We start from the raw sequence: 24,701 nt of genomic DNA on the forward strand, positions 1-24,701 counted from the left end.
TCCTGGCCTATAAGTTTCCTGTGGAGAAATCAGCAGTTAGTGATGGTTTTCTTAATAAGGTTCCATGCTTTCCTCTTGCTGTTTTTAGAACTATCTCTTTGTGTTTTGATTTTGACAGTGTGACAGTGCAACTCATCAAGAACTTTTCCTTGGGGGGATGAGGGGTGTCCAAACTCCCTTGTGTTCTTTCAGACACCTGGATCTGAGTGTCCACATCTTGCCCCAAATTTGGGAGCTTTTTAAACTATTATTTTGCTAAATATGTTTTTTATGCCTTTTTTCTCCTCATCTCCTTCTCCCATAATTTAAATATAAGTTTACTTCAAGGCATTCCAAAGTCTTGCAGACTTTCTTCATTTTATTTATTTAGTTAGTTAGTTAGTTAGTTAGTTAGTTAGTTAGTTAGTTATTCTGTCTGACTGAGTTATTCAAAACACCTGTCTTCCAGTTCAGAAATTCTTATTTCTGCTTCATGTGGTCTGCTGTTAAGGCTCTCAACTACATTTTTATTTCATTTACTGAGTTTGTTAACTCTAAGATTCCTGTTTGGCTCTTGTTAAATTACCTATAAATCCTTGCTTAATTCCTCATTCTACTTTCTTTGAATTTTCTGTCTATATTCTTTTGCATATCACTGAGTTGTCCATAGAATCATGATTTTGAATTCTTTTTCAGGCAATTCATTCATTTCCTTTCTTGAGGTCTCGGATAGTCACTCTGGTCCTTTGGAGCCACATCTTACCTGACTTTTTCATGCTTCTTGTGTCGCTTTATTGATGTTGGCTCATCTGGCAGGTCTGTCCTCTGCTCGTCTCGTAGGTTGGCTTTCGCAGTAAGAGAGTTTCTCCTGGAAACGTGTCCTGGGGTGTCAGTTGCATACGCTTGTTGGCTTTGATCTGATGGAAGGATGGTCTCTGCAGACTTCTTCAGCCTCGATGGATGGTGCTGGCCTGTGGGGCTGGGGAAGGAGGGCCCATCCTGTGGCTCACAGTGAACGGCATACTCATGCCCCAGTGGGAAAAGGGCACCACAGTCTCTGGGCTGTGTGGGTGTGGGCTCTCTCCAGGAAGCCTGTCTAACTCAGTCTTTATTGATCAGCTCAGTAAGCAAGATGTGGCTTGTAGAAGGCACAGATCATGTCCTGTCACTGTGTCAGCTCCTCTTCTGGCCAGGGTCTAACATATCAATAAAGATCTCCGCATGCACCAGGGGAGGGTAAGGGGGCCTGGCCCTGGCCTCCCAGGATGCCATGTGTTCAGGAAGATCAGAGTCGGCTTATAAGGCATGTCGACTCCAGAGAGCTAAACGCTCCCCTCAGATTCTGGAGGCAGAGGGGTGAGAAGCATGAGCCTCCAGTCATGTTCCCAGCCTTGTTCCTAGCGCACGCGCCATGGGATAGGAAGTTGCCTGCTGCCTGCGCGCCGAGTGAGATGCGCCGAGGGAGGCAGGGCTTCTGTCCCAAGGCTCTGGCCCCAACTCTAGCCACCGTGTGTCACAGAACTTGGGCTGTGGCTACTCCTCATTCACCAGCTGCAGGGAGACCCTTTCCTAGCACAGCATCAGAGTGAGGCAGGCAGAGAGCACCGAGGGCAGGGCATGCAGGACAGGTGTGCTAAGACGCTGGTCCACACCAACTCCGGTGTGGAGGCCAAACAGGCCCAGAGAGGCCTGCCAGTGAGAGGGAAGGGACTCGGCACCGTGAAGGGCCCCACGGGGCAGCACCAGGGCCGCAGGAGAAGAGGTACGGGGGTGGGCACGAGCCCTATTGTGGCTTCCACAGCAGGGGCTGGGCGAGGCCCGTTGGCTGGGGTTGCAGGCCCTGGGTGGCAGCACGGTGATCCTGCGCAGACCCCCCGGGGAGAGGCGAGCCGTCCCTGTGGGGCTTGGGGTGTCTGCTTGTGCTTCGCCTAGGAACTGACCAGCCCTGCGAGGGGTGTCCCTCCAGGGCAGCAAGGTCAGCACTCAGGCCTGTCGGGGCCACAAGAGGAGGACAGGCCACATGCAGCAGTGTGGCTGAAAGCAGCTGGGTTCCCCGGCAGATGCGTCGGCCCAGCTTGGAGCACACGCGAGCCTGGTGACCAGCTTGACTTGGGCAGAGCCTGGAGCTCACCTGGAACCTGTGCTAGGCTCTGCCGCGCTCCAGGCACCGCCAGGGCGGTCTCCACCCTCTGCTCCAGGAAGCCCAGCCGTCCTCTCCCTGCCTGCCCACAGCGCCCTCCTTCCGTCTGGCCACACTGGCCCGCGGCTTCCCAGTGGTGAACTGCTGCTGATGGGAACTGCAAGCTCCTGCCCCGGGGCCGCTGGCCCTGCGCTTGGCCGGTCCTGCTCCAAGCTAGAGACGCATCTCTCAACTGGTGCTCTAAGGGCAGCCGCCTCACGCGGGCCAACGTGCCCCAGGAGCCACTCAGACAGGGACAGGAGTTGAGAGAGAGGCATGGAGTCAGACAGAGGGCGGGGGAGACAGACACAGAGAGGAGGGAGGCAGGCGGCTGGGCCAGGAAAGAACGTAGCCAAGGAAGCTGACAGTCCAGAAGCCTGAGCGCTGCCCAGCAGGGTGGTGTGGCCGTCGCCCAGGAAGACTCGGCGCCCCACGTCCCAGGCCCAGCGTATCGAGGAAGTTCAGGCAGAGGCTCTGGCACCGAGTATGGAGGTAAACAGGAGGACTCAGGCTGCCTTCAGAGTCGGCCTCCAGCTCCACGGGCGGCCCGGGGGCCTCCACCCCCTCCAGACACCCGGCCTCACTCTGCCCACTGCCCGCAGCTGCCTCCACTCCACTGAGCCCACCCTGCCCGCCGTCCACCTGCAGCCGCCCAGCCCGGCTGGAAGACCTTCCCACGAGAAGGTTCCAGGCTGCAGCCGGGCTCCTGCCTCTGTGAGGGCTTGTGTCCTGTCGCACGGCTTGCCTGGCTGACCAGGGCTCTCGCTTGTCAGACCGAGTGTGCCTTCACAGCAAGTACGCACCACGTCCCCGCTGTCCCAACTGCAGCTGCGCAGCCAGCTGCACACTCACTATTTGGAAAAGCATGTACTGTAAAAGTAAGAAGGTAACTTTTTTTTTGATGCTGGGGATGGAACTCGGGCCTCACACCTGCTAAGCGGGCGTGCACCACCAAAGCACATCCCCAGGTCAGAAGGTGACTTTTAACTAAACAGATTTTATATAAAAATGTCCGGGCGCAGCAGCAGTCTACACAGACGGCTTCCGGACACCCTGCTCCTGGGTAAGGGATCTCGAATCCGAGAGCCGCAGGTCACACCTGGAGGGGCTTCGATGCGACCCAGACGCGGAGGCTCCACCAGCCCCAGGGGACGCATGGAAATGGTAACAGCTCCCAGCAAAGTGCCAAGGAAGCCAAGTTCTCTCTTCCCTTGATTTACATGGTGATTCGGTGCCTGAAAACAGGTCATTGCTCATGGAACCTGCAAAATACGAGACGGAGCCTGAGCGCTCCCGCAGCCCAGGCTCTGGGCTGGGGGCTGCGGATGGGAAAGCTAAGCAGAACCCCTCGGGACGCGCTCCTGACCTTCAGGTGGAACCGTTTCCTGGCTTCCCAGAAACCATTCTCGCTGGAACCCCGCAGACGTGAAAATCTCCCTACAGCACTGTAGGGACCATGTGTCCCCACGGATGCCGAGAGGACCACAGCTCCAGAGGGCGCCGCTCAGGCTGTTGCCGTCGCTGTGAAAGTCTGGCCAGCAGGAGCTCACTGCCTGACTCTGGGGCCAGTGGCTGGTGCACATGAAATGCACGCCTCACGCACACGCGCACACACGTGCACAGAGCGGTGGGGGAAGGAGGACACCTCTGGGGGAACACAGCTTGGTTTCAACTCCTCAGCAGAACGTGACCATAGATCCCAGCCCCTAGGCCTTGCCTGTTGGGAGGAAGGACGGACATTTTAACTGCAGCGGGAACATCCTTCAACATGCACCCATGTCGACCTTTGGAAATGCCCCTCTTTGGGAAGCTTGGCGGCAGCTCCCAGCGTCCACGGCCGGGCCTGCAGGGCTGGAACTGGCCTGGAGAGAAAGTGTCGACTTGCTGGTGGGAGTGAGGAGAGCCCTGGCCACTCCATGCTTGGGCTCCAGGCTTTGTTCAACATTATGGCTTCCCAGGGAAGTTCATCCACTGAGCACAGTGGCCTTTAGGTTGGTCTTCTGTGCTTCTCAGGGTCGGAGACACGTGCCTTGAGTCGGCGTTCGGTACTTGAATTCATACCCTGAAACTGACGCTGGTTTACACTCTTCCTGTATTGAATTTTTTCTGTCAAAGGCTGTGAAGTTGGCTTCCTAAATCAGACACAGAAACATACAAGCTGGCCTCAATTTGTTAATTTGCAGGCTGCTGAAAAAATCTTTACCTTGTTTTCATGGAAACATGTTTTAGATTCACAAGAAAATTCCATGAACCTGCCAAAGTGAAGCTCATCCTTGCTGACGTCCGCCTCTTCCCGTCTGCCCCTTCCAGCCACAGCCTCCTGGAACGTTCTCCCGGGACCTGAGGGGCATGCCTTTCCTGGCCACCCTGCCCATGGCCCCACCACCCGGGTGCCCCATGTGCCCTTGGCCCTTATCACACACCCAATCCCTTATTTTATGAGCACATCCTCCATTGGAATGTGATTTCTCCAAGGACCATGACTTTTCTTAAATTGATAATAAGGTGGTTTTTTTTTTAATCACAAAGGTAATCTATGACTCAATAAAAAATGTAGAAAATATAAGTAGAAAGAAAAGTAACTGAGAAGCTGCTGGCTGTGCCCCAGACATGCTGCTGACCGCACCTCACTGCTCTGTCCATGCCCTGCAGGCCTGTCCACTTACACCGAGTGTCTCCTCCAAGAGTTCCCATGCTGGAGATTGAATCCCAGATCCACGGTGGCAGTATTTGAGGTGGGGCCCTGGGGCTGACTGGATCTTGAGGCCATGCTGACTTGCCCAGCGAAGCCCTCCCCACATCAGCAGAGACTGGCAGCTCACTCTTGACATGCCAGTGCTCAGAACCGTAAACCAAGTACCTTTCTATTCTTTTTAAGCTACCTAGCCTCTGGTACTTAGTTATAAACACAGAAAATGGACCAAGACACCTTATTGTGAGCATCTTTCCCATAGCTGAATGTTCTGTGATTTTGACGTCTGCATAGTCTCCAGGGTATGGTCGTGAAAAGTATTTCTGGCCATCCCTAGCATAAGATGTCATCCCTGTTTGTCCCTCACCCTGACAAATGACTTACTGATGATGCCTGGTACTCAGTCTTCCTGTCCTGGGATGCCCTGGCAGAACTCAAGCTGCTGGTCAAGGGTGAGCCATCGGGTCCTCTGATACATGCCTCAGAATCTGCACTGCTGTTCCCCGCCCGGTGCGGGAGGTGTGGAACTGCTGTTCCCCTGCCTCCTCTCCATCCTGGCACTGGTCTCGGTGATCGAAGGCTGACTTTTGGTAAGGACACGCAGACTGTCCATGCCCAGGGAGTGCATGATGGACAAATGGCCACTCACCACTCACCTTTCTTCCGGTGCAAGGCATGCCGGCTGTCGGGAGGTGGCTCCTCTGTCAGGCCAGGTCCTGCAGGGGACATTGGCACACTCTTTATCACCGATTTCTTGCTGGACGGGCGCTCTGGGTGCCACGGGCTTTGGTCTCATTCTGCCGGTGACCTCAGTGGCTCTGCCACGAGACCAGTGCGCCACTAGCTTTGACGCCAGGTCCCTGGGATCTCACGCTGCCCTTTCAGCGTGGTGCATGTTCTTGCCACCCGTGTGGAGAGCTCAGGTCAGGAAGACTGCAGAGCCACCCAGCTGGGCGGGGACTGCACACCTGCCCCGTCTCGCCGTGCCCTGGGATGCAGGACTTGGACTTCGCCAAGGTGGGCAGAGCGGAAACCCAGATGGCCACCCTGCTGAGCCCCCTCCTCGGCCCAACGTCTGGGCCTCCAGTACCACACACTGCTGCAGAGTCGCTGTGGTGTCCGTGTTCCCCGGCCGACTCAGGAGTGCTGCCACAGATAGGAGCCACCCAGCCACTCTCCAGAGGGGCGTGTGCTGTCCCTGCCACGCACACAAGTGGCCAGCAGAGTGCCTGCCCGGGGGCTGCCGGCGCGGACGGCATGGGGTGCAGGCAGGCCCTCATCCCTGTCCCTGGGCTCCCGACTGGCTCTACCTGGAAGACGCCAGCTCTGCCGAGGCAACACCCAACATGCTCTCCAGGTACTAACACCTGGCGCCTCCGGCTGAGAGGCTGGCCCCTGACACCGCCCACCCTGCCTCCTGGAAGTGCGAGACCTGCAGCCCCCGGGCCAGGTCAGGCTGGACTGTCGCCAGATCCTGGTCAGGACACCTACAAATCTAAACATGTCACCGGGAGAACGCCTGCTCTGAAGACTGCGCACGGTCTCCACGCTGGCCTCCTTCCACAGCACCCAGCTGCCTCCCCCAGCAGAGGATGCACTCTGCAGGCCCTGGAGGCCAAGCCTCTGCAGCATCTGTGGGTTCTGCTGTCAAAGTGAGCTTGGCCTTGGAGTCTTCATCAGAGCCCCTGAGCTGCTGGACCCGGCCGCTGTGCGGGAAGCTCGGCTTGCTCCAGCACCTTCTGTTTGCCACTCGAGGGGTGCCATGTCCCCCTGCCACAGAGGGTGGAGGCTCAGCCCTGGCCTGCTCCCAAGCCAGGGGCAGTGGGAGGCCTGGCTGGTCTTCTTCGGGGCTCCTGTGCCCCACGCAGCCCCACAGCCTGCTGGGCGAGCTGCCATGGGGGCCCTTGTGCGAGGGCGAGGATCTCGCGCAGACAGTGTCGCTGGACTTCCAGAGCGAAGCGTCCCCTCCGCGCTAGCCTGCACTAAGGGGAAATGGGCACTGACGCCAGCACTTTCTTCTCCTCCTCCTTTTACTCTTTCATTTCTTCTATTTTTATTTTCAGTTTTCTCAAGTTTCAATTTCCTTTTGCACCAGAAGGAAATAAATCTAAATGTTAGCGATGGTTTTTTTGTAGCTTCTGCTTTCCTAACATTTTCTCACTTTTCCCATAGTGTTTATCTCTGTTTTATAATGGGAAGAAAACCAGTCGTTTCCTATTAATATCCTCTCGGGGCTGGGCGACGGCTCTAAGAAGCTTCTGTCTCTGTGCATCTACCCGCCCGTGGTGACTGGCCGCCCGCCGCTGTCTTCAAGGGCTGCAGCGACTGCTGCCTCCGCACAGAGACAGCGCCACACGCCACGCCTGACGCGCCGTCTCTGCTCTCTCCTAGGTGCCTCAGGATGAGTGGGGAGGCTACCCGTCCAGCGGCAAGGAGGAGGAGATCCCCTGCCGCAGGATGAGAAGCGGCAGCTACATCAAAGCCATGGGAGACGAGGACAGTGGAGAGTCGGACTCCAGCCCCAAAACGTCCCCGACAGTGGCCCTCCGACCGGAGCCCCTGCTGAAGTCCATCGGACAGAGACCACTCGGAGACCACCAAACGTAAGAAAGGCCACGCTCTCCTCCGAGCTCGCTGTGGGCTAGCTGCCATCAGCTTGAACTTGAGCTGAGAATGTTCAGACCATGCTTTTGGTTTCCAGCCCTCTGTTTAAAGATGGCCAGTCTGTAATTGCTTGTTATGTAGTTATCAGGGAAAGAGGCTCGGGTGGTTGCTGTGTCTTATCGTTAGAGTCAGTAGGTGCATGGTACCTTTCGGATCCTTCAGATGACTTTCTTGGGAGGGACGGTGTGTCTGAGTGTGGGTGTGTGGAGCTGTGAGTGGCTCCCGGCAGGAAAGCCAGTGCTCAGGTGCCTTCAGGAGGCACTCTGGTGGCACTGTAGGAGAGGGGTGACCTAGCTTTACACACAGGGCCATGTGCTCTGTGCCTTTGTCCAAAGACACAGCATTGATGAATTCAGCTATTCGGGCAATCACCCATTCACATGGACTGTGAAAGACCATGGGTGCTCCCAGGAGGGTGGTGTGGAGTGCAGCCAGCCTGCACACGCAGGCGCACATGCAGGCACATACACAGGCGCCAAGGACCGTGGTGTCTTCCGGGCTTCCCCTCCAAGGCTGCCACTCTCCTGCACCACTAGAAAGCAGCAGCTACAGCCTCTTCTCAGGGCTTCACAGTGTTGCCTACAGAATCCTCCTTGTGATGTGCAAGTGGGGCAGGGAAGTTCTAGACCAAGGTGTCCCCCACCTGTGTGCCTGCCCCCCACCCTGTCCCCTGCCTGGCACTAGCAGCAATGATTTCCTCCAGTGAATCCAATAACTCATGGACATTAGCTTGCAGAATGGAACATAAAAGTTCTTGGTCAGTCTCGCCTGAACCTCTTCTGCAGACGCTTGCAGCCCAGGGACTCCTGCGGGAGCATCCCCATGTCTTGGAGAACAGACAGACTCAGGGCCGTCACGCCTGTCCCTGTGGGCCTCTGCACAGGGCCTCTGAGGAACTGTTAGTGCAAATGAGCATGCCCACAGCCACAGCAAGGCCAGGCATAGCAATCGACAGATTAAACTTAAATTTTCCAGTAAACTACATAAGCCATCTTTATCCTAGAGTTTATTTTATACCCAAACACTGTTTTCACAGTTTTAAGCAATGCTGGTAAGTCTAAACTTGTATTTTAAATATAATTAGAAATAAGTGGACCCAACAGCACCTTGATTGCTATCCCCACTTCCACACCAGAGAACTGCCCAGCTGGAGCCCATCAACAAGACCTCCTTGGAGGCAGGGCCGTCCAAACGGTGAGCGCAGGAATGCGTGTTGCTTGTCTCTGGAGGTCTTCCTTCTCCTCCTGGTGTGCCCGAGTGACTCCCACCGCCCACCCAGTTCAGGGGCAGAGGCGAGGTCAGGCTGGAGTCAGGGGCAGTGCCTTAGCTGCCCTGACAGGCGGGTTCACATCCTGTCCAGGGGCTCCTCACCCAGGAAAGCCTCGGCTTTTCACGCATGTCCCCTGTCACCACCCCCTGTGACGTGGACTGGGCAGCCTGGGCCTGTAGCTGTGTTGCCAGCTCTGGACCATGTCATGGGGAGCCTCTGTGGCTGCTGCTGATCTGCTCCCAGAGGCTGGCCTCCTGGCACTCTGCCAGAGTGACCGCAGGGAACAGCCCTCCACGGTGCAGAACCAGCCGCTCCTGGATGACATGACATGTGCCCCTGTTGTTCGCGGGCACCTCCATGTCTGCCTTTCTTGGCTCTCCAAAACAGTGCACAGTGTCAGGAAGCAGCAGAAACAAAAGCTGGAAGATAAGAAAACTACAGAACCCGTGGCCTTAGAAACGGAGTTGCGCTGGGTCTACCACCCATGCAACTCCACCTAACAAGAAGTCAGTAAGTGGACTTGAGGCTGGGTGCACAGAAATCACCAAATGGGGCTTGAAGAGAAAGACGTGGAGCTGAAAAGCAGAAATGAAAATCCAAGAGCTGTGGAAAGCATCAAGTATCCAACACATTCGACGGAATCCCAGGAGGGAAGAGAGAGGAAGAGATGGACAGACAGACATCCACAACACAGCAGCCGACAACTCCCCAAAACAATGAAACTTACAGGCACAGATAATCTCAAGAAAGATGAATACCAGAAACAAAACGAATTTAATAAACCCACATTTACACATCACATTCAAAATACCAGAAATGAAGGACAAAGAGCAAATCTTAAAAAAAAGAGGACATCTGGGTTGGCTCCATAGTTTAGCTATTGTGAATCGAGTTGCTATGAACACTGATGTGGCTGCGTCACTGTAGTGTGTTGACTTTAAGTCCTTTGGGTATAGGCCGAGGAGTGGGATAGCTGGGTCAAATGGAGGGTCCATTCCAAGTTTTCTAAGGAATCTCCACACTGCTTTCCAGAGTGGCTGCACCAATCTGCGGCCCCACCAGCAATGTATGAGTGAACCTTTCTCCCCACATCCTCGCCAACACCTATTGTTGCTTGTATTCTTGATAATCGCCATTTGATTTACATTTCTCTAATTGCTAGAGATGTTGAACATTTTTTCATTTATTTGTTGATCAGTTGTATATCTTCCTCTGTGAAGTGTCTCCTCAGTTCCTTAGCCCATTTATTGATTGGGTTATTTGTTGTTTTGGTGTTTTTTGAGTTCTTTATATATCCTGGAGATGAATACTTTATCTGAAGTGCATATAGCGAAGATTTTCTCCCAGTCCATAGACTCTTTCTTCACATTATTGATTGTTTCTTTTGCTGAGAACAAGCTTTTTAGTTTGAGTCCATCCCATTTAGTGATTCTTGATTTTACTTCTTGTGCTTGAGGGGTCTTGTTAAGGAAGTCAGGTCCTAGGCTGACATGGTGAAGATTTGGACCTACTTTTTCTTCTAGGAGGTGCAGTGTCTCTGCTCTAGTGCCTAAAACCCAAAGGCCAAATGTTTTCTCTGATATGCGGATGCTAATTCACAATAAGGAGGGGGGGATAGGGAAGAATAGAGTTGTCTTATAATCAGGTAGAGGGGAGTGAAGGGATGGGAAGGGGCGTTGGGGCAGGAAGGACAGTAGAATGAAACAGTCATCGTTACCTCATGTCCATATATGACTGCATGACCCATGTTATCCTACAACATTCAAAATCAGAAAAATGAGATTTATGAATGATCTATCAAAATGTATAAATGCATTCTACTGTCATATACAACTAACAGAACAAATTTTAAAATTAAAAAAAAAAAAAACAGAGGAAAACTACAGATATATTGTACCTGGAGTTGAACAGGATTCATGACAGACTGTTCTGGCCAGAGGGCAGTGACGTGGGGGGTCTCTAAAAGTTAGGGAAAAGTCTAGTCAAATTCTGGACCTAGAGAAAGTATCTTCATCAATTAAAGTGAATAAAGACATGAAAGAAAGGAAGAGAAAAGGAAAGGAAAGAGAAGAAGAGAAAATTAAAGAAAGAAAAGGGCGGCTGGTCAACCTCCTGCCTCGTGCAGACCTCTACAGAAGCCTGTGCCCCTGGACCCCAGCAAGCGCCGCAGACCTTGGGACCTGCGCGGAGAAGCGCTGCTGCCCGGCCTTGCTGGGAGCCGTGTGCCCGTACTGGCCCGAATTCGCAGAGCTCTGGGGAAGCTTAGAGAGCAGGGCTCAGATGCTGCACCAGAGCTGGCAAGCTGCAAGGCAGAGAGGGTGCAGGGAGAGGCGGGCGGCCTCCAGGCGAGGAGAGCCCAGCCTGACTCCTCCCCTGGGCGGAACCACTCCAGGCACCTTGCAGGCCTGGGCCCTGGCCAGGTGGGGTGGCCGGGTATAAGGAGCGACGCTGCCTTGGGTGTCCGGGAGCACGGGCCCGCGGTGCTGGCCTGCTTCTGCACTCCCTGCCCGAGGAAGCTTCCCCAAGCAGAACGGCGAGGTCTTCTTGAGCTGCTGCCACCTCCTAGGCCTGTGCCCCGCCAGAGGGCCATGACCACCTGTGGCAGGAGGGGCCGCTGACCTGGGGAGTGGCCAATGCCAACATCCTCCAGGGCCTTCCAAGGCAGCCAGGCGGTAGGAGCCCTCGGACGCGTCCAAGTCCCTGGCTCTCCTGACACGACTCCCTCCACCCGACTCTCCAGGCCTCCTGCACCCTGGCCCTCGCCCCCTCCCCTGTAGCCCGCCTGCCTCCAGGCCCAGGCCGTCTCCTCCACTCTCCTCCACTCAGCCACAGTCTGAGGGTCCTGTGGCCACCTGATCTGACTCCTGACCACTGGACGTTGCGTCCCTCGTGTCCCCAACCTCGAGTCTGCACTCCGACCCGCTGGATGGCTCGCAGCCGCTGAATGCAGCCTCGGCAGGCCTCGCTCTTCCCTCCCCAGGGGCCAGGGATCATGGCATTCTGGAGCCTCCCCTGACCTGGGTCCCCTGCGTCCATTCCCTTGCTTGCCCAGCCACAGGCTCTGCTTCCCCAAGGGTCTGCACCCACTTCTGGGTCCCCGCACTGTACCCTTTCTGCACTGGATCCTGTGTGTCCACACACGCTGGGTGAATGAACGAAACCCACATCTTGTGACTGGCACAACAGGGGTCATTGCCAGCCAGCCTGCCCATGAACTGCTGTTGAGGACACCTGGAAAGAAGCCCCTCTGAGCCACGGAGAGAACCCCCCCATGAGCTCATTGGGGGCAGAGTGCAAGGCTGCTCCCCCTCTGTGCGAGTCCTGGTGGGGCCAGCTGCTGGCCTCGGGGGCATTCAGCCCTTCGTGAGCAGTTTTCAGTGCATGGAGAGCCATGTGCTCCCTGGGGGAGGCTTCCTCTTTCAGTCTCACGGCACCTGTGGGCGGACGGCTTCCCGATCTGTGACTTCAGTTGGAGGAAACCAGGGCGGATTCTCAGTGCCAGGCTGTGTGGGAGTTTGTGCAGCTCCGAGCCCAGCCTCCAACGCCCAGGTGGAGCAGGCCTCTCTGCGGGTGCCTGTCTGCTCGGGAGGCTGTCCCTCCAGGTCGCTGACCACAGGCACCTGCCTGCCTGCGGGCAGGTGGCCTGCTCTGCGCTGCTGTCTCCTGGGTGCTCCGAGCCCCTCACCACACACCTCTGCCTTGACTCTAAGGCTGCTCCGGGAAAGAGCTTTCCACCTGATTTTGTTCTTTGTTTTATGCACACTAACTCTAGTCCTATTGTAGTATTTGTCCTTTCGTCCTGACCTTCGTAAAGTCTAAACAAAAATGAAGAGCAGAGTAAGTGGAGACTGCAGTTCAGCTCCATGGTGGGCATGCGGAGGAGGCCTGGGGCCCTGGTTCCATCCACAGCACAAGAGGAGAAGGAGGCTCCTGGACTCAGGCCTTTGCTGGTCAGTAAACACACGTCAGGGCCACGGCCCTGGACGGCAGTGGGCACTGCCATGGACTGCCCCACGCTGTGTGTGGCGCACACTGAAGACCCATGATCTGCAGAACAGGGTCTTCTTTTCAACACTGGTGCCGTGCAGCTGGGAACTGATGGGCAGCGTAGCAACTCCTCCATGTGAGAACCCTGCTGTGCTCCTGGGAACCCGGTGCCCAGGTCCCTGCACCAGCCGGGCGTCTCTGCAGCGCATAGCCCCAGCCCCTCGCAGCTCACGAGCGACAAAGCCAATGCATTACGAGACTCACCATTTAAAGGGCCAGATTCGTGACACTCAGCAAGGACCTCACACAAAGGTGACGGCACAAAGTAGGACGGTGGCCTGCCTCTGGCATCCCCTGCCCAGGAGTGCCCACGGCAGACGGCTGGCTCCACACTGCCCCCAAGGCCACATGCACATGAAACACGCATTTGGAGCAAGCTGGGACCGTGCTGCGTTGCCGGGACTTCTTCTTTTTGCTCTTCGGTTAGTGTTCTGCTGCGATCCCAACAAACCACACAAGCTTTGTAGCTCGGAGAGAGGCAGGTTTCTCCTCAGATCGTTAGCTGAGGTTAGCGCTAGGTTCCAGACGCCACTCTTGGCTGGTGGTTCCTGCCTGTGTCTTCAAAGCCAGCAGGAGAGGCGTGCGGTCCCTCTGATTTACAGAGCTCTCCTGGCCCCTCTGTGCTCCTCCCTGGCTCTTGCTGCCTTCCTTGTCTGCTACCAGGGTCCTGCAGTTCAGGCACACCTGGTGCTCCTTCTACCCCAGGTGCACTGACACACCCTCAGCTCCATCACAGACCTCATGGGCTTTTGCCAAGTAACCTAAGATACTGCAGGTGTGACACCAGGGCTCGAGGTCCTGGGGGCCCCAGCAGGTTTGTAGGTCCAGCACCTCCTGACCCCAGGCCAATGAGTGGTGAGCTATCATTGATACTCTGTTAAGGTGGGAGGAATTGCCACTGTGTTTCATTATTGTACAGTGTTGCCAGGGGTATTTCTTTGTGAATGTGCAGACAGGGACCTACTTCCTGCTGGGATGTTTCCTCTTTTGGCAAGATTGTAGCAGAATTCTCCCAGGGCACAGCTGCCTGGGAATCTTTTATGTTCATCAATACAGTGAAGAAAAACTGACCAGAATGGAAGTGATTTCAGATGTTTGAATGGGTTCATCAGGGCCCTTAATCCATCCATAGTGGACCTCCCTATCCTGAGGGAGAGGAGAAGTTTTGCTCTGAGTCTGGCCCATTGCCCGATTCACCGAAAACCTAACAGGACACTGTCCTAGAAAACCGTGTCTAAGAACGCGCAGGTCTCCCACCTGTAGACAGCACAACCTTGTTTGGAATGGGGGTCCTTTTGCAGAAACGCAGGGCCACATCATCCATCTGTAGAACACCCACCATGGGAGAATGTCCTGGGGAAATCCTTACTGATTTGCTTCTCAGAGAAGATAACTTTGGCTGCAGTGGTCTGTCAACCTTGGGACATTGTCTTGAGAAAGGAAAATGCCAATTAAGGGAGAGGCAGGAGGGTCAGGAGGTCCACGTTGCCGAATGGCCTGGTTGATGGACCGCCTCCTGCCGCTCTCCTGTTTTCTGATTTACCCATTACTGCTTTCATCATTAGTGCTTCCTTAGATCTAGTTTTTGCTTCATTCTTCAGCCGAATACTTACTTAGTGATGACAGTGTTTAAGACTCTGCATGTTCCTAAGAGTGTCCCTTAGCTACATCACATGCATGTTGGTATGTGATCTTCATAATCACTTCCTAGATGTCCTGCAATTCTGATTTTGATTTCCCCTTGGACTCAAGGCTTGAATGAATTAAAGGAGGAAGAGGTAGCCACTATTGATCATTTTTTCCTTTAAATTCTTTCATAAATGTTTATGTTTAAAACTTAAATGTTGGCCAGTTTTTCTTTTCAGGCCTCACTTTTGGTAGGAATTCTGTTTGGAGTCAAAAGTAAGATATCATCGGGTTTTTTTCAGTTTTTCCTAACTTCCGATTCTCTGAGCTCGGTTTTCGACGTTTCAGTTTTCTTTCCTGATGACACAGGTTCCTAGGAAACTGCCGACTGTCTGCCGACCATCTGCAGTGGGCCTGCTGTGTTCAGGGTCCACCTGGCTATGCAAGCCTATGCAGTGACCAAGGGCCAGAGACAAAGCTCTGAAGTCATAGTGTACAAAGAAATTCACATTTGAACAGTGAGGAGCTTTCAGAGTGACCATTCCTCAGACAGGACTCACTCCCTTTAATTTTATGGACTTGGAAATGTCTAGCACAACCAGTGCAGTGAGACAGGCCTGTGATCTCAGCAACCTGGGAGGCTGAGGCAGGAGGACTGCAAATTCAATGTCAGCCTCAGCAACTTAGTGAGACCTTGTCTCAAAATATAAATAAAAAGGGCTTGGGATGTAGCTTAGTGATAAAGTGTCCTGGGTTCAATCCCTGGTACAAAAAAAGTAGTTGCCGCAAAGATTTACCAGTGAAATAACTTCTGTACAAAGCCATGCAAGGCTTCCTGCTAATGAATCTTCAACAGCTATTGAGGACTGACCTTCAAAGAAGGCCCTGAGTAAAAAGAATAGCACAAGAGAGACAAATCTGTATGTTTGGGGCACAGGTAAGTAAAATTAAACCTCACAGTAGAAGCAGCAGTGAATTTTTCTAAATAGGTCATGTCATATGTTATTCTCTCAAATGGCAAAGACAACATCTTCTACTGAATTCATTATCTTCAATGCATTTTGGCTAATTATGAGTTCATTTTTAATTTATCCAATAAAGAAGAATGTATTAAAGACTGAGTATATAAATTATCAAGTAAATAAACTAATGAAGAACTGCACAGATTGTTAGGAACTTAGCTAGGAGGCTAAACCTAAATACAGTTAATTCGAAATTACTAAAGACGTCTTTGCTCAGCTTTAAAAGGTGATTTTAATGATGACTTTGCTTTTTGAAATAACCATTTGTTTTTAATAAAAATGTTTTTAAATTCTTGTCCATTGAGCAATTGGTTAAAAACATGTGTCCATCCTACTCATAGGCCTTAAGGAAATAGTTCCGCATGAAACCAGAGGCCAGCAGGAGGCGCTGGGAACTCTCAGTCCCGTCGTCTGTAGTAGACCCAGAGGACGCATCTGTCATTGGCCCCAACGCAGACCCGCCCCAGTGTGGAGGAGGGCTGCCTCCTGGACTTTAGAACTGTCTCTGTGCGGAGCCCCCACCCCATCGGGGTGTCCATGACACAGCGGGAAGCTGCGGGTGAGAGGCGCAGAGGGACCTGCCGCCCGCCTTCCTGAGTGGGTGGAGACTCAGCCCTTCGCACACTCACCTCCGTAAACTGCTGCCGCCCTGGGCACCGGACCCGGAGTGGACCCGTCCTGGAGCCGGGGTGGAGCCGAGGGCACGGCTGCTGGCAGCTGCGGGGAGCCGGGAGTCCACATGGGACGAAGACCGGCACACCAGTGGCCCTGAGACGGAGGGTCCGGTGGCATGCAGTGGGGCCTCTGGGGCTGACAGCCAGCGAGGGCTGGACTGTGCCAGCGCTGGACCAGCTGGACGCCACCTTCCCCAGTGGGCGGAGGAGAGCTCAGAACACTGAGGTGCCCGTCGGCCTGTGAGTTGGTGGTGGCCTCACCATGGCATAGCACCGTGGTGGCCCTGCCGTGGCACAGCAGAGGGACCGTGGCACTGTGTGCACTGCACAGGGCTCTTGGGCCTCAGGGTGTGTGTGCAGGTTCTGGGGCACCGGCTCAGACGCCGCGGGGAGGTGTCCGAGGCAGCCCCGCCTCCCTTGAGGCCTTGGGTGGTTTGAAGGCGGCCCGCCCACACGGGTCATCTGCTCCATTCACGTCTACCTCTTAGAGGTCGTCTCTGTTACGACACTTCCGTGGTGACCCTGACGCTGGAGTTGGGTGCCTTGTCCCAGGCAAACCAACACGTAAAACAGCACACGCAACGGGACTCGAATGCCCAGAGGCACAAAGCGCCAACGCCAGGTCTCTCGATGGGCCTGTAGCTGGATTTTTCTTTTAACTATCCTCTGGATTTTCTACCAAAGGCATGTCTTTGTGTTTGTCGGGGAAGATCCTGAGCTAGCTCCTGCTCCTTAGTGCCCTGTGGCCTGCCTGTGTCCCCATGGTCACTCTGCCCGTGGAGTGTGTCCCCTGTGCTGTGGTCACCTCAGCGACAGGCTCAGGCTCAGGCCCCGGCTCAGCGATTCTGCTGCCCTCAGCTCTGGGCTCTGAACACGTGTGACAAGGCACAGAGGCAGTGCCATGCCTGGTTCCTGGCGGCGACCTGCTGCCTTTCCTGCAGCTCTGTCCACTGCAGATGCAAGGCTTGCTGTCCACCTCTCCCAGCTCCCCACCGCCTCCTCCAGCAGAAGGGCAGCACACACTTGCTTCTCACCTCCACTGTAGCTGTCGCCAGCTGACCCCCGGGGCTCCGGGTCTGAGCGTGGTGTGCTTGTCCTGCTTTGGTGCGTCGGCTTTGGGGGCATGCCGGCTCAGCGCTCGCAGCTTCCCACAGCTGGGTGGGGGGCTCCTTCTGTGGGCCCACCCACCTCAGGGAGCACTCAGACTGCCTCACACGCGCCCGGCCATGAAGCACTGCAACAGTGATAACAAGACAGCGGCAGGAAGCCCTGAGCCCGCCCCAACACTCCAGTTCATCAAGAACTTGTGTTCTACCCCTGGGTGTGTGGGAAGATCCCCTTTGTGAGAGAAATCTAGGATCCCCTTGAAAGTCACCCACACCCCAAGCAAACATGAAACCAGACCCAGAAGACGGTAAGGGATGCTCACCTGAATCCCTGCCCTCACGCAGTGCCATGTTATTGGGAGAGGTCCCTCGCTCCCACCTCAGGGGAGGGAGGGAAGGTGCTAGAAGTGCACCCAGCACCCCAGCTTTTCCTTAATGCTCCCCAAGTTCTGGCCTTCCTATGAGTCTTGGAGCTCAGAATGATCTGGCGTAGTCCAGGTCCGGTGCCTGGGGAGTATGGACACCATGACTTGGGCTGGTGCTCAACAGAGCGAGCAGGCAGGAATCCCCACCCTCATTTCCCCTGGGAAGGAAGGTGTGATCATGCTCCTGATGCCCCAGACCCTCCAGGGCTGCCCTAAAACTGGGGTCTCTACCAGTCACAGAGCTGTGGCGGTGCAGTGCATCCAGCCGCCTGGGGACAGAGATGATGGTTTGGACTGGTAGGTGCCATGGCTTTGCCCCTGGCTTGGAGAGAGCCAGCAGACAAAACCAGGGCTGCTGCTTTTCTCCAGAAAGGAAGGTGGGTGAGGCCCTGGGAGTGCCTGGCAGGGATGATCATGTGGGAGGCCAGCTGGGAACCCTGGGAGAGGTGCCTGCTTTCTCCACTGGCAGACAGCAACCCAGCAGGTCAAAGGAGAGGGGAAGCCAGAAAAGATGCTCCAGACAAAGGAACAAGATCGATCTCAGAAGCCAACGCTAATGAAGGGAGTTACACAACTCGACAGAGATCAAAAAAGCACTTAGCAAGGTCAGGAGAACAATGCGTGAACAACACAAGAATGTCAACAAAGCAATGCAACACACAGAAAAGCACCAAACAAATCACGAAACACTCACGAGTCGGCTGAGAGACAGAGTCCACAGCAGACCAGGCCACGCAGGAGGGACGTCCATGAACACAAAGGGAGCATGGGGAATAATCCAACCAGATGAGCAAAAAGACAAGCAAGAAAACCAGTGAAGAACCTGAGGGCATCCGAGGCACCAACAGGCAGAACATACCAGGAGTCACGGAAGTCTCAGAAGAAAGGAGAAGGGAAGGACTGGAAGGAGCGTTCAGAAGACCATGCCGAAAACATCCCAGCGTTTTCCAAGGCAGAGAGGCTCAAGGGACACCAAATAAGATAGAACCGAAGGGGCGCACACCAAGACGCGCTGTGGTGAAACTGTCGGCAGCAAAGAGAATTCTGGAAGCAGCAAGAGAAGAGCCAACCTTCTTGACCTGTCTCGTGCGAGGGAACCTTTTGCTTCATTAAGACTGTCAGTGGGTTTTTGGACAGAAATCTTACAGGGCAGGAGGGAACATGATAATATAGCTAAAGGGCTGAAGCAAAAATGGCAACAAAGATACTATACAGCGAAACTATGTCTCAAAAATGTGAGACAGACAGATTGTCCCAGATGGACCAACACTGGGGCAGCCCCTCACCACCAGACCCTGCCCATGAACCCAAGTACCTGCAGTGTGCAACTAAAGGCAGATGTACAATACAGCACCGTGCAATGTGTGCACGTCGCTTTAATTCTAGTAGCAAATTTAGGAAACATAAGTCTTGATATTAACTATAACCTAAAACATACTGAAAATAAATAAGACTGGGGATGTGGCTCAGTGGTAAAGCACCTGCCTGGCATGCCTGAGGCCCTGGTGTTGATCCTCAGCACCATAAAAATAAATTAAATAAATCAATTAACTAATCCCCCATGCATCCACACAAACAAAAACACCTATCTGAGTCACACAAGAGAAAAAGGAAGGAATCGAGGCATAACAGTTTTTGAAAACTGGTGAGCCATAATGAAAGCAAGAGGGAAGGCCGACAGGAGAACTGTGGGACTGGCAGAAGGCAGTAGAACGGCACCAGCAAGTCCTTCCCCAGCTCCTCGAATGTAAAAGGTTACACTCCCCATCAGAGGACAAAGAGCATCTGAACAGGTGGAAAGCACAGGAGCAAGGCCCAACTGTATGCTGTCAGCAAGAAACTTGCCGTGGGCTTGAGGGCACGTGGGCTGAAAGTGAAGGATGGAAAGACAGTCCTTGCAAATGGAAGCTGAAGAGAGGACAGTGGCCAGGGGCTGCTCCTGAGGCTTGGTCTTGATTGTTGTCTGCTGGCTTGCTTAGCATCACTCTGTGCTGCTGTCTTGGTGATGGTTCACCGTCCCTCCCTAGCCCTGTCAACTACAACCCTCCCCTGCTGCTACAACCCTGGTACGTGGAACTGGGCAGCCCCTTGAAGCTGCCAGTGAGCACGTGTAGAACAGCCTATGTGCAAAGGGTGAGCGGGTGCATTTCCGGGCCCTGCAGAGGTGTCAGTGAGTGTCCCTGTCCACTGTGACACAGGAGCAGAGCAGTTCTATCAGAAGCGGTGAGACCTCTTGCTATTTCTAACAACGATGTGTTATGGCTAGTAGAAGTCGCTGAAATTGGGACTTCCTGTGAGAGTCCAGCTGCCCAGCTTGGTCTGCTGCTGAGAGCTCTGTGCATATCTTTAGCCTTGGGAGTGAATGCCAGAGCCAGAGTAGGGATGTGCGGACGCACGAGACCCTGCTCCAAGGCACCAGCCTCAGGCTACAGGTCTGCCCACCGCAGGTCTGGGTGTGCTTCCTGCAGAGCCTCCCCCGTCGGGTGCCACCAGACAACACCCCTCGGGGAGACAGCCACAGCACACGCACCCATCCTGCCATGGGGTCTGCTGAACTGCCACCCGCAGCGTCCCTGGCACTCAGAGCAGACAGATGGGGCCCTTGGGCTCCTTCCTGACAGAAGATGGGCAGTAACATAAATAGAATAGCCAGGGATGGAGGACAGAGCTTGCTACTGACGGAACTGGTCCTGGGGACTCAGCATGGAGGGGCCCGGCAGCCCACCTGGGTTGGAGGGTGGGAGGCTGCTCTCTGAAATGGTGTGGTTGGGGTGGGCTTCACTGCGAAGCTGACCTTGAGCATGAGGAGCCCAACCTGGAGGTTCAAAGGGAAGTTCCTCTCAGAGGGTGTGGAAAGCCAGAGATGGAAGCAGGGAGGGACAGGGACATTCCCCCTCCAGGAGGCAGAGTCCACTCTGGCTAGAACCCAAGGGCCCAGGAGGGACTGGAGTCAGCTCGGTCAGAGACGGGAGGGGTTGCGGATTCTAGGGCCCTGTGGTCACTTTAGTATACATCATGGCATGTCACCTGGAGGCACAGAGGGAGCAGGCATCGGGAGGACCAGGGAAGGCCTCTTATTCCTATGGCAACGGGAAGCCGGCTTTGGGTTGAAATGAGCTTAAGTCCAAGGTCAGAAACAAGGAGGCAAGTCACCAGGGATCATAGAGCCCTGCCCACTGCTGCAGAGAGCAGAGAAGGGAAACCAGGTGCTGGGCATCATCAAACTTCCCGAAGGCCGGGCAGCAGGGAAGAAAGTGAGGGGACACTGGTGACCTGAGGCCTAGGGCCAGAGACCAGGGCAGCAGAGGGAGGGCCAGCAGCCTGATGCAGACCTGCTGGTGGGGATGAGCAGCACAGCAGGAGCTTGGCTCTGACAGCTAGGCTGGTCGGGAGGAGGGTCCCGGCCTCCAGGAGGTCAGCGGGGTGGGAGGAGGGTCCCGGCCTCCGGGAGGTCAGCAGGGGTCCAGTTGCAGACAGCAGGTGAGCCTGCCACTTGCTGGGGGGGGGGGGGCGGCGTGTGCCCTCGGAAACGCTAACTCCCCTCGGCGGTGAGGGTCCCGTGCTCCACTCGCTGGCTGCCCACGCAGCCATGGATAGTGGGGTGGTCATAACAGAGGTCTGCCATTCAGACCCCTTTGGCTGGGTCTGGTGTAGTCCGACTCTTGCCTGTTATCCCTGCATTGCCTCCCGACTCTGCCAGCAAGAGGCCACCACCAGGTGAGGCCCCCACCAGGTGAGGCCCCCACCAGGTGAGGCCCCCACCCTGGGCCAGAACCCTTTCTCCATAGAAAACAAGCCAGTTTTCTTCTTAGCTTACCCAGCCTGCGGCATTGTGCCATTCACCACAGAAAACAGAGAGTCAGGTACTTCCATCTGAGCGCAAGGTGGTGCCCGAGGTGCCCGTAGGCGCTTGCTGGGTGGGAGGCTCAGTTTCTGCCTGTCTTTAGAACACTGTAACAACAGAATCACCCTCTGCTTGGAGAAGCGGTTTGCGTAGGTCCTCTCTGATCTGGTCTCCGGTCTTCTGAGCTCTCGTCTGTGATGACTTTATTTAGTTTGTGATGGTGGCCTTCTCTATTTTTTGTCTTGCTGGGAAAATAAGTAATAGGAAAAGATGCATTTTAACACACACCCCGGATTCGTTGACTGTCCTGGGACTGAATCACTGCCTCCCGTCTCTAGTGCAGGTGCACAGCAGGGCCGGTCTGCACTGTGTGACGTGGTGGCGGGAGTGCACGGTGGGAGGCCTTGGCACAGCGGCATCCGTGTCTGAGCAGGTGGGCGCCCACCACAGCCCCAGGACTCGGAAGCCACGGGAAGTTGGGGCCTAGACCATCTCCGCGGGAGGCAGTGGTGGACCCCAGAAGAGGCGAGCCTGGGCAGACCGAGTTGCGGATGTTAAAGACTGGCGCCACCCACGCTGTGACGCCACACCCAGCAAGGCCCTGAGCTCTTCCTTGGTGGTGGCCGGGAAGGAGGAACTCCAGCAGAGCTGACCTGCTGGAGCCAGTGTTAATGGATGGGATTCTGAGCTGCCAGGGACAGAGGGAGAGCCAGAGGAGAAAGCCAGGAGTCCAGGTCAGAAACAGGGGCCCTGGCCTGCTGCTGCCCACTGAAAATGAAAACGCACGGCCGGTAAGACCCACCAAGTTAAGCAGGCAACACTGGGAGCTGTCTACACACACACACTAGCAGCGTAAGCCCGAGCATCCAGGAGTTCAGGATGATCGGCCACAACAAAAGCCGCTCTTGTCAGAGGAATAACAAATCCAGAGTCTCTGACTATGTCCTTCACACCAGGAAGAGGGAAAGGAGGGAGGGAGGGAGGAAGCCAGTCCATATCAAAACAGCCCGAGATGACCCAGACGTTAGAATTAGCTGACAATAACTTTAAAGTAGCTATTCCTAGGTCTAGTTCATGATATAAAAACAGCCATTATAAGGTTCAAACTCTTAAGGAAAAGAGAGCCTTTTAATTGTCATTGTGATCGACATGTGTCAGCTGCACACACTAATGGTTCAGGGAGACCTTTCAGCACACATGTACAGCACACGCTGATCAGATCCAAGCTCCTGTTACCCACCGCACCCTGCCCTCCAGAGTCTCTGGCAATCACTACTCCACACTCAGGTCAGTTTCATTTGGCTTCCACATAGAAGAGAGAGCATGGTGTTTGTTTTCTGTGCCTAGCTCATTCCATTCGATGTGGCACCTCCCAGTTCCACCATGTTGCTGGGAATGACAGGGTTTCATTCTTTTTCTTGACCAAGTAATACTCCATTGAGCACATGTGCCAAGTTTTCTTCATCCATTCATCTGCGTTGGGTGCCTGGGTGACTCCTGATCTTGGCTCTTGGGAACAGAGCAGCAACATGGCTTGCAGGTGTCCCTTGGGTATGCTGACTTCATTTCTTTGGGATGCATTCCCAGAAGTGGGACCCTGGATCATATAGTGCTTCCATTTTTAGTGTTCTGAGGAACCTCCATAGTGCGTGTCCTAGCCTACACTCCTGTGGAGACGGGATGAGAGTCCTTTTCCTCCACGTCCTTTCCAACACTGGCTTTTACATAGACGTTCCAAGCGGGGCCTGGTGTGTAGCTTGGTCAGCCTTTCCCTGGAAGCTAACGAGCATTTTTTGTCGGTATGCTGGCTGCTCGCAGCTGTTCTTCTGAGGAGTGTATTCAGATCATTTTCCCACTTTCAACTGGATCGCTCATTCTTTGACGTGAAGTCCTGTGAGTTCCCTGACTATTCTGGGAATCAACCCTTTGGATGACTGGCAAACATTCCCCGCTCTGCAGCCTCTCTGGGCTGTCGGCCGCTGCTCCACGTGGGCTGTTGCCGTGCTGCGTCCCCATATGTCTGCTTTTGCCTTTGTGTCTGTGCTTGGGGTCGTGTTCGGAAACCACTGCGGGTACCAGTGTCTCGGCGCGAGTCCCACGGGTTCCTTCTAGTGCTCTTGTAGACTCAGGTCTCTCTAAGGCTTTGGATCCGATTTGAGTCGATTTTTTAACTGGGTGCAAAACAGAGATCAAGTTTCAAGTTCTGCATGGAAACCTAACAGAGAAATGAAATCTATAAGAAATAACCAGCTGCATTTTCAAGAACAGAAGAATGCAATATCTGAAATACAAATTCACTGTTCAAAAACAGCGCAAGATTTGGAAGGTGTCGTCCAGTCTGAGGAGAGCTGAGACTAAGTGTCGAAGGAGGCAGAGCAGAGCTGGCTGGCTGGTGCAGACGTGGGCGTACAGGCGGCCGGGAAGCCAGAAGACCGGCAGAGGCTGCTCCAGGAGCATCGGCCAACGTTTCCGCAGGTTCTGTTTTAAACACCTCACCACCCAGAGTCTCTCGGGAACGCCAAGCACACAGCAAGCATCCCACCAGGCACAGCGAGGCCAGCTTCTGCAAGCCCAGAGCTTGTCTACAGGCAGCTGGGCAGCAGCAGTGCACTCAGGCCAGAGGCGGTGGAACCCTGTCCTCAGAGGGCACAGGAAGTGGCCAGTGCTGTGCTCGGCAAAAACGCCTTGAAAAACAAAAGGGCGAAATAAAGAATTCTTCAGATAAATAAAAACAAGAACCCACTTTTACTCCACCTTTGCATATCCACACATGCTACTCTCCACCTTAGTGGGTGGAGCCGCTTCAAAGCAGCCAGGGAGCACGGGCACTGGGCCATCTAGTCTCTAGGGAAGCCACAGCTGTGCTGAGAGTAACGGTCGGCCCCAGAGAACGTGGCAGAAAGGCGGAGAGGGCATCTTGGCTGGTTCCACACTCTACCTGTTGTGAATTGAGCTGCTATGAACATTGATGTGGCTGAGTGACTATAGTGTGCTGATTTTAAGTCCTTGGGTATAAACCCGGGAGTGGAAGAGCTGGGTCAAATGGTAGGTCCATTCCAAGCTTTCTAAGGAATCTCCACACTGCTTTCCAGAGTGGCTGCACTAATTTGCAGCCCCACCAGCAATGTATGAGTGTACCTTTTCCCCACATCCTCGCCAACACCTGTTGTTGC

The 24,701-nt window shown here is 54.4% G+C and overlaps 1 protein-coding gene across 1 annotated transcript in view; it reads left to right on the forward strand.

Annotated features, from left to right (window-relative positions):
• DLGAP2 (DLG associated protein 2) overlaps positions 1-24,701 on the forward strand; it is a 663,652-nt gene that overhangs the window by 587,367 nt on the left and 51,584 nt on the right. Inside the window, exon 8 of the mRNA XM_079142912.1 lies at positions 7,242-7,453. Within this exon, the coding sequence (XP_078999038.1) occupies positions 7,242-7,453 (212 nt within the window). The remainder of the gene's footprint in view (positions 1-7,241; positions 7,454-24,701) is intronic.

The sequence above is a fragment of the Sciurus vulgaris genome (genome assembly GCF_902686455.1).
Source record: "Sciurus vulgaris genome assembly, chromosome: 5".
Taxonomy (NCBI): Eukaryota; Metazoa; Chordata; class Mammalia; order Rodentia; family Sciuridae; genus Sciurus; species Sciurus vulgaris.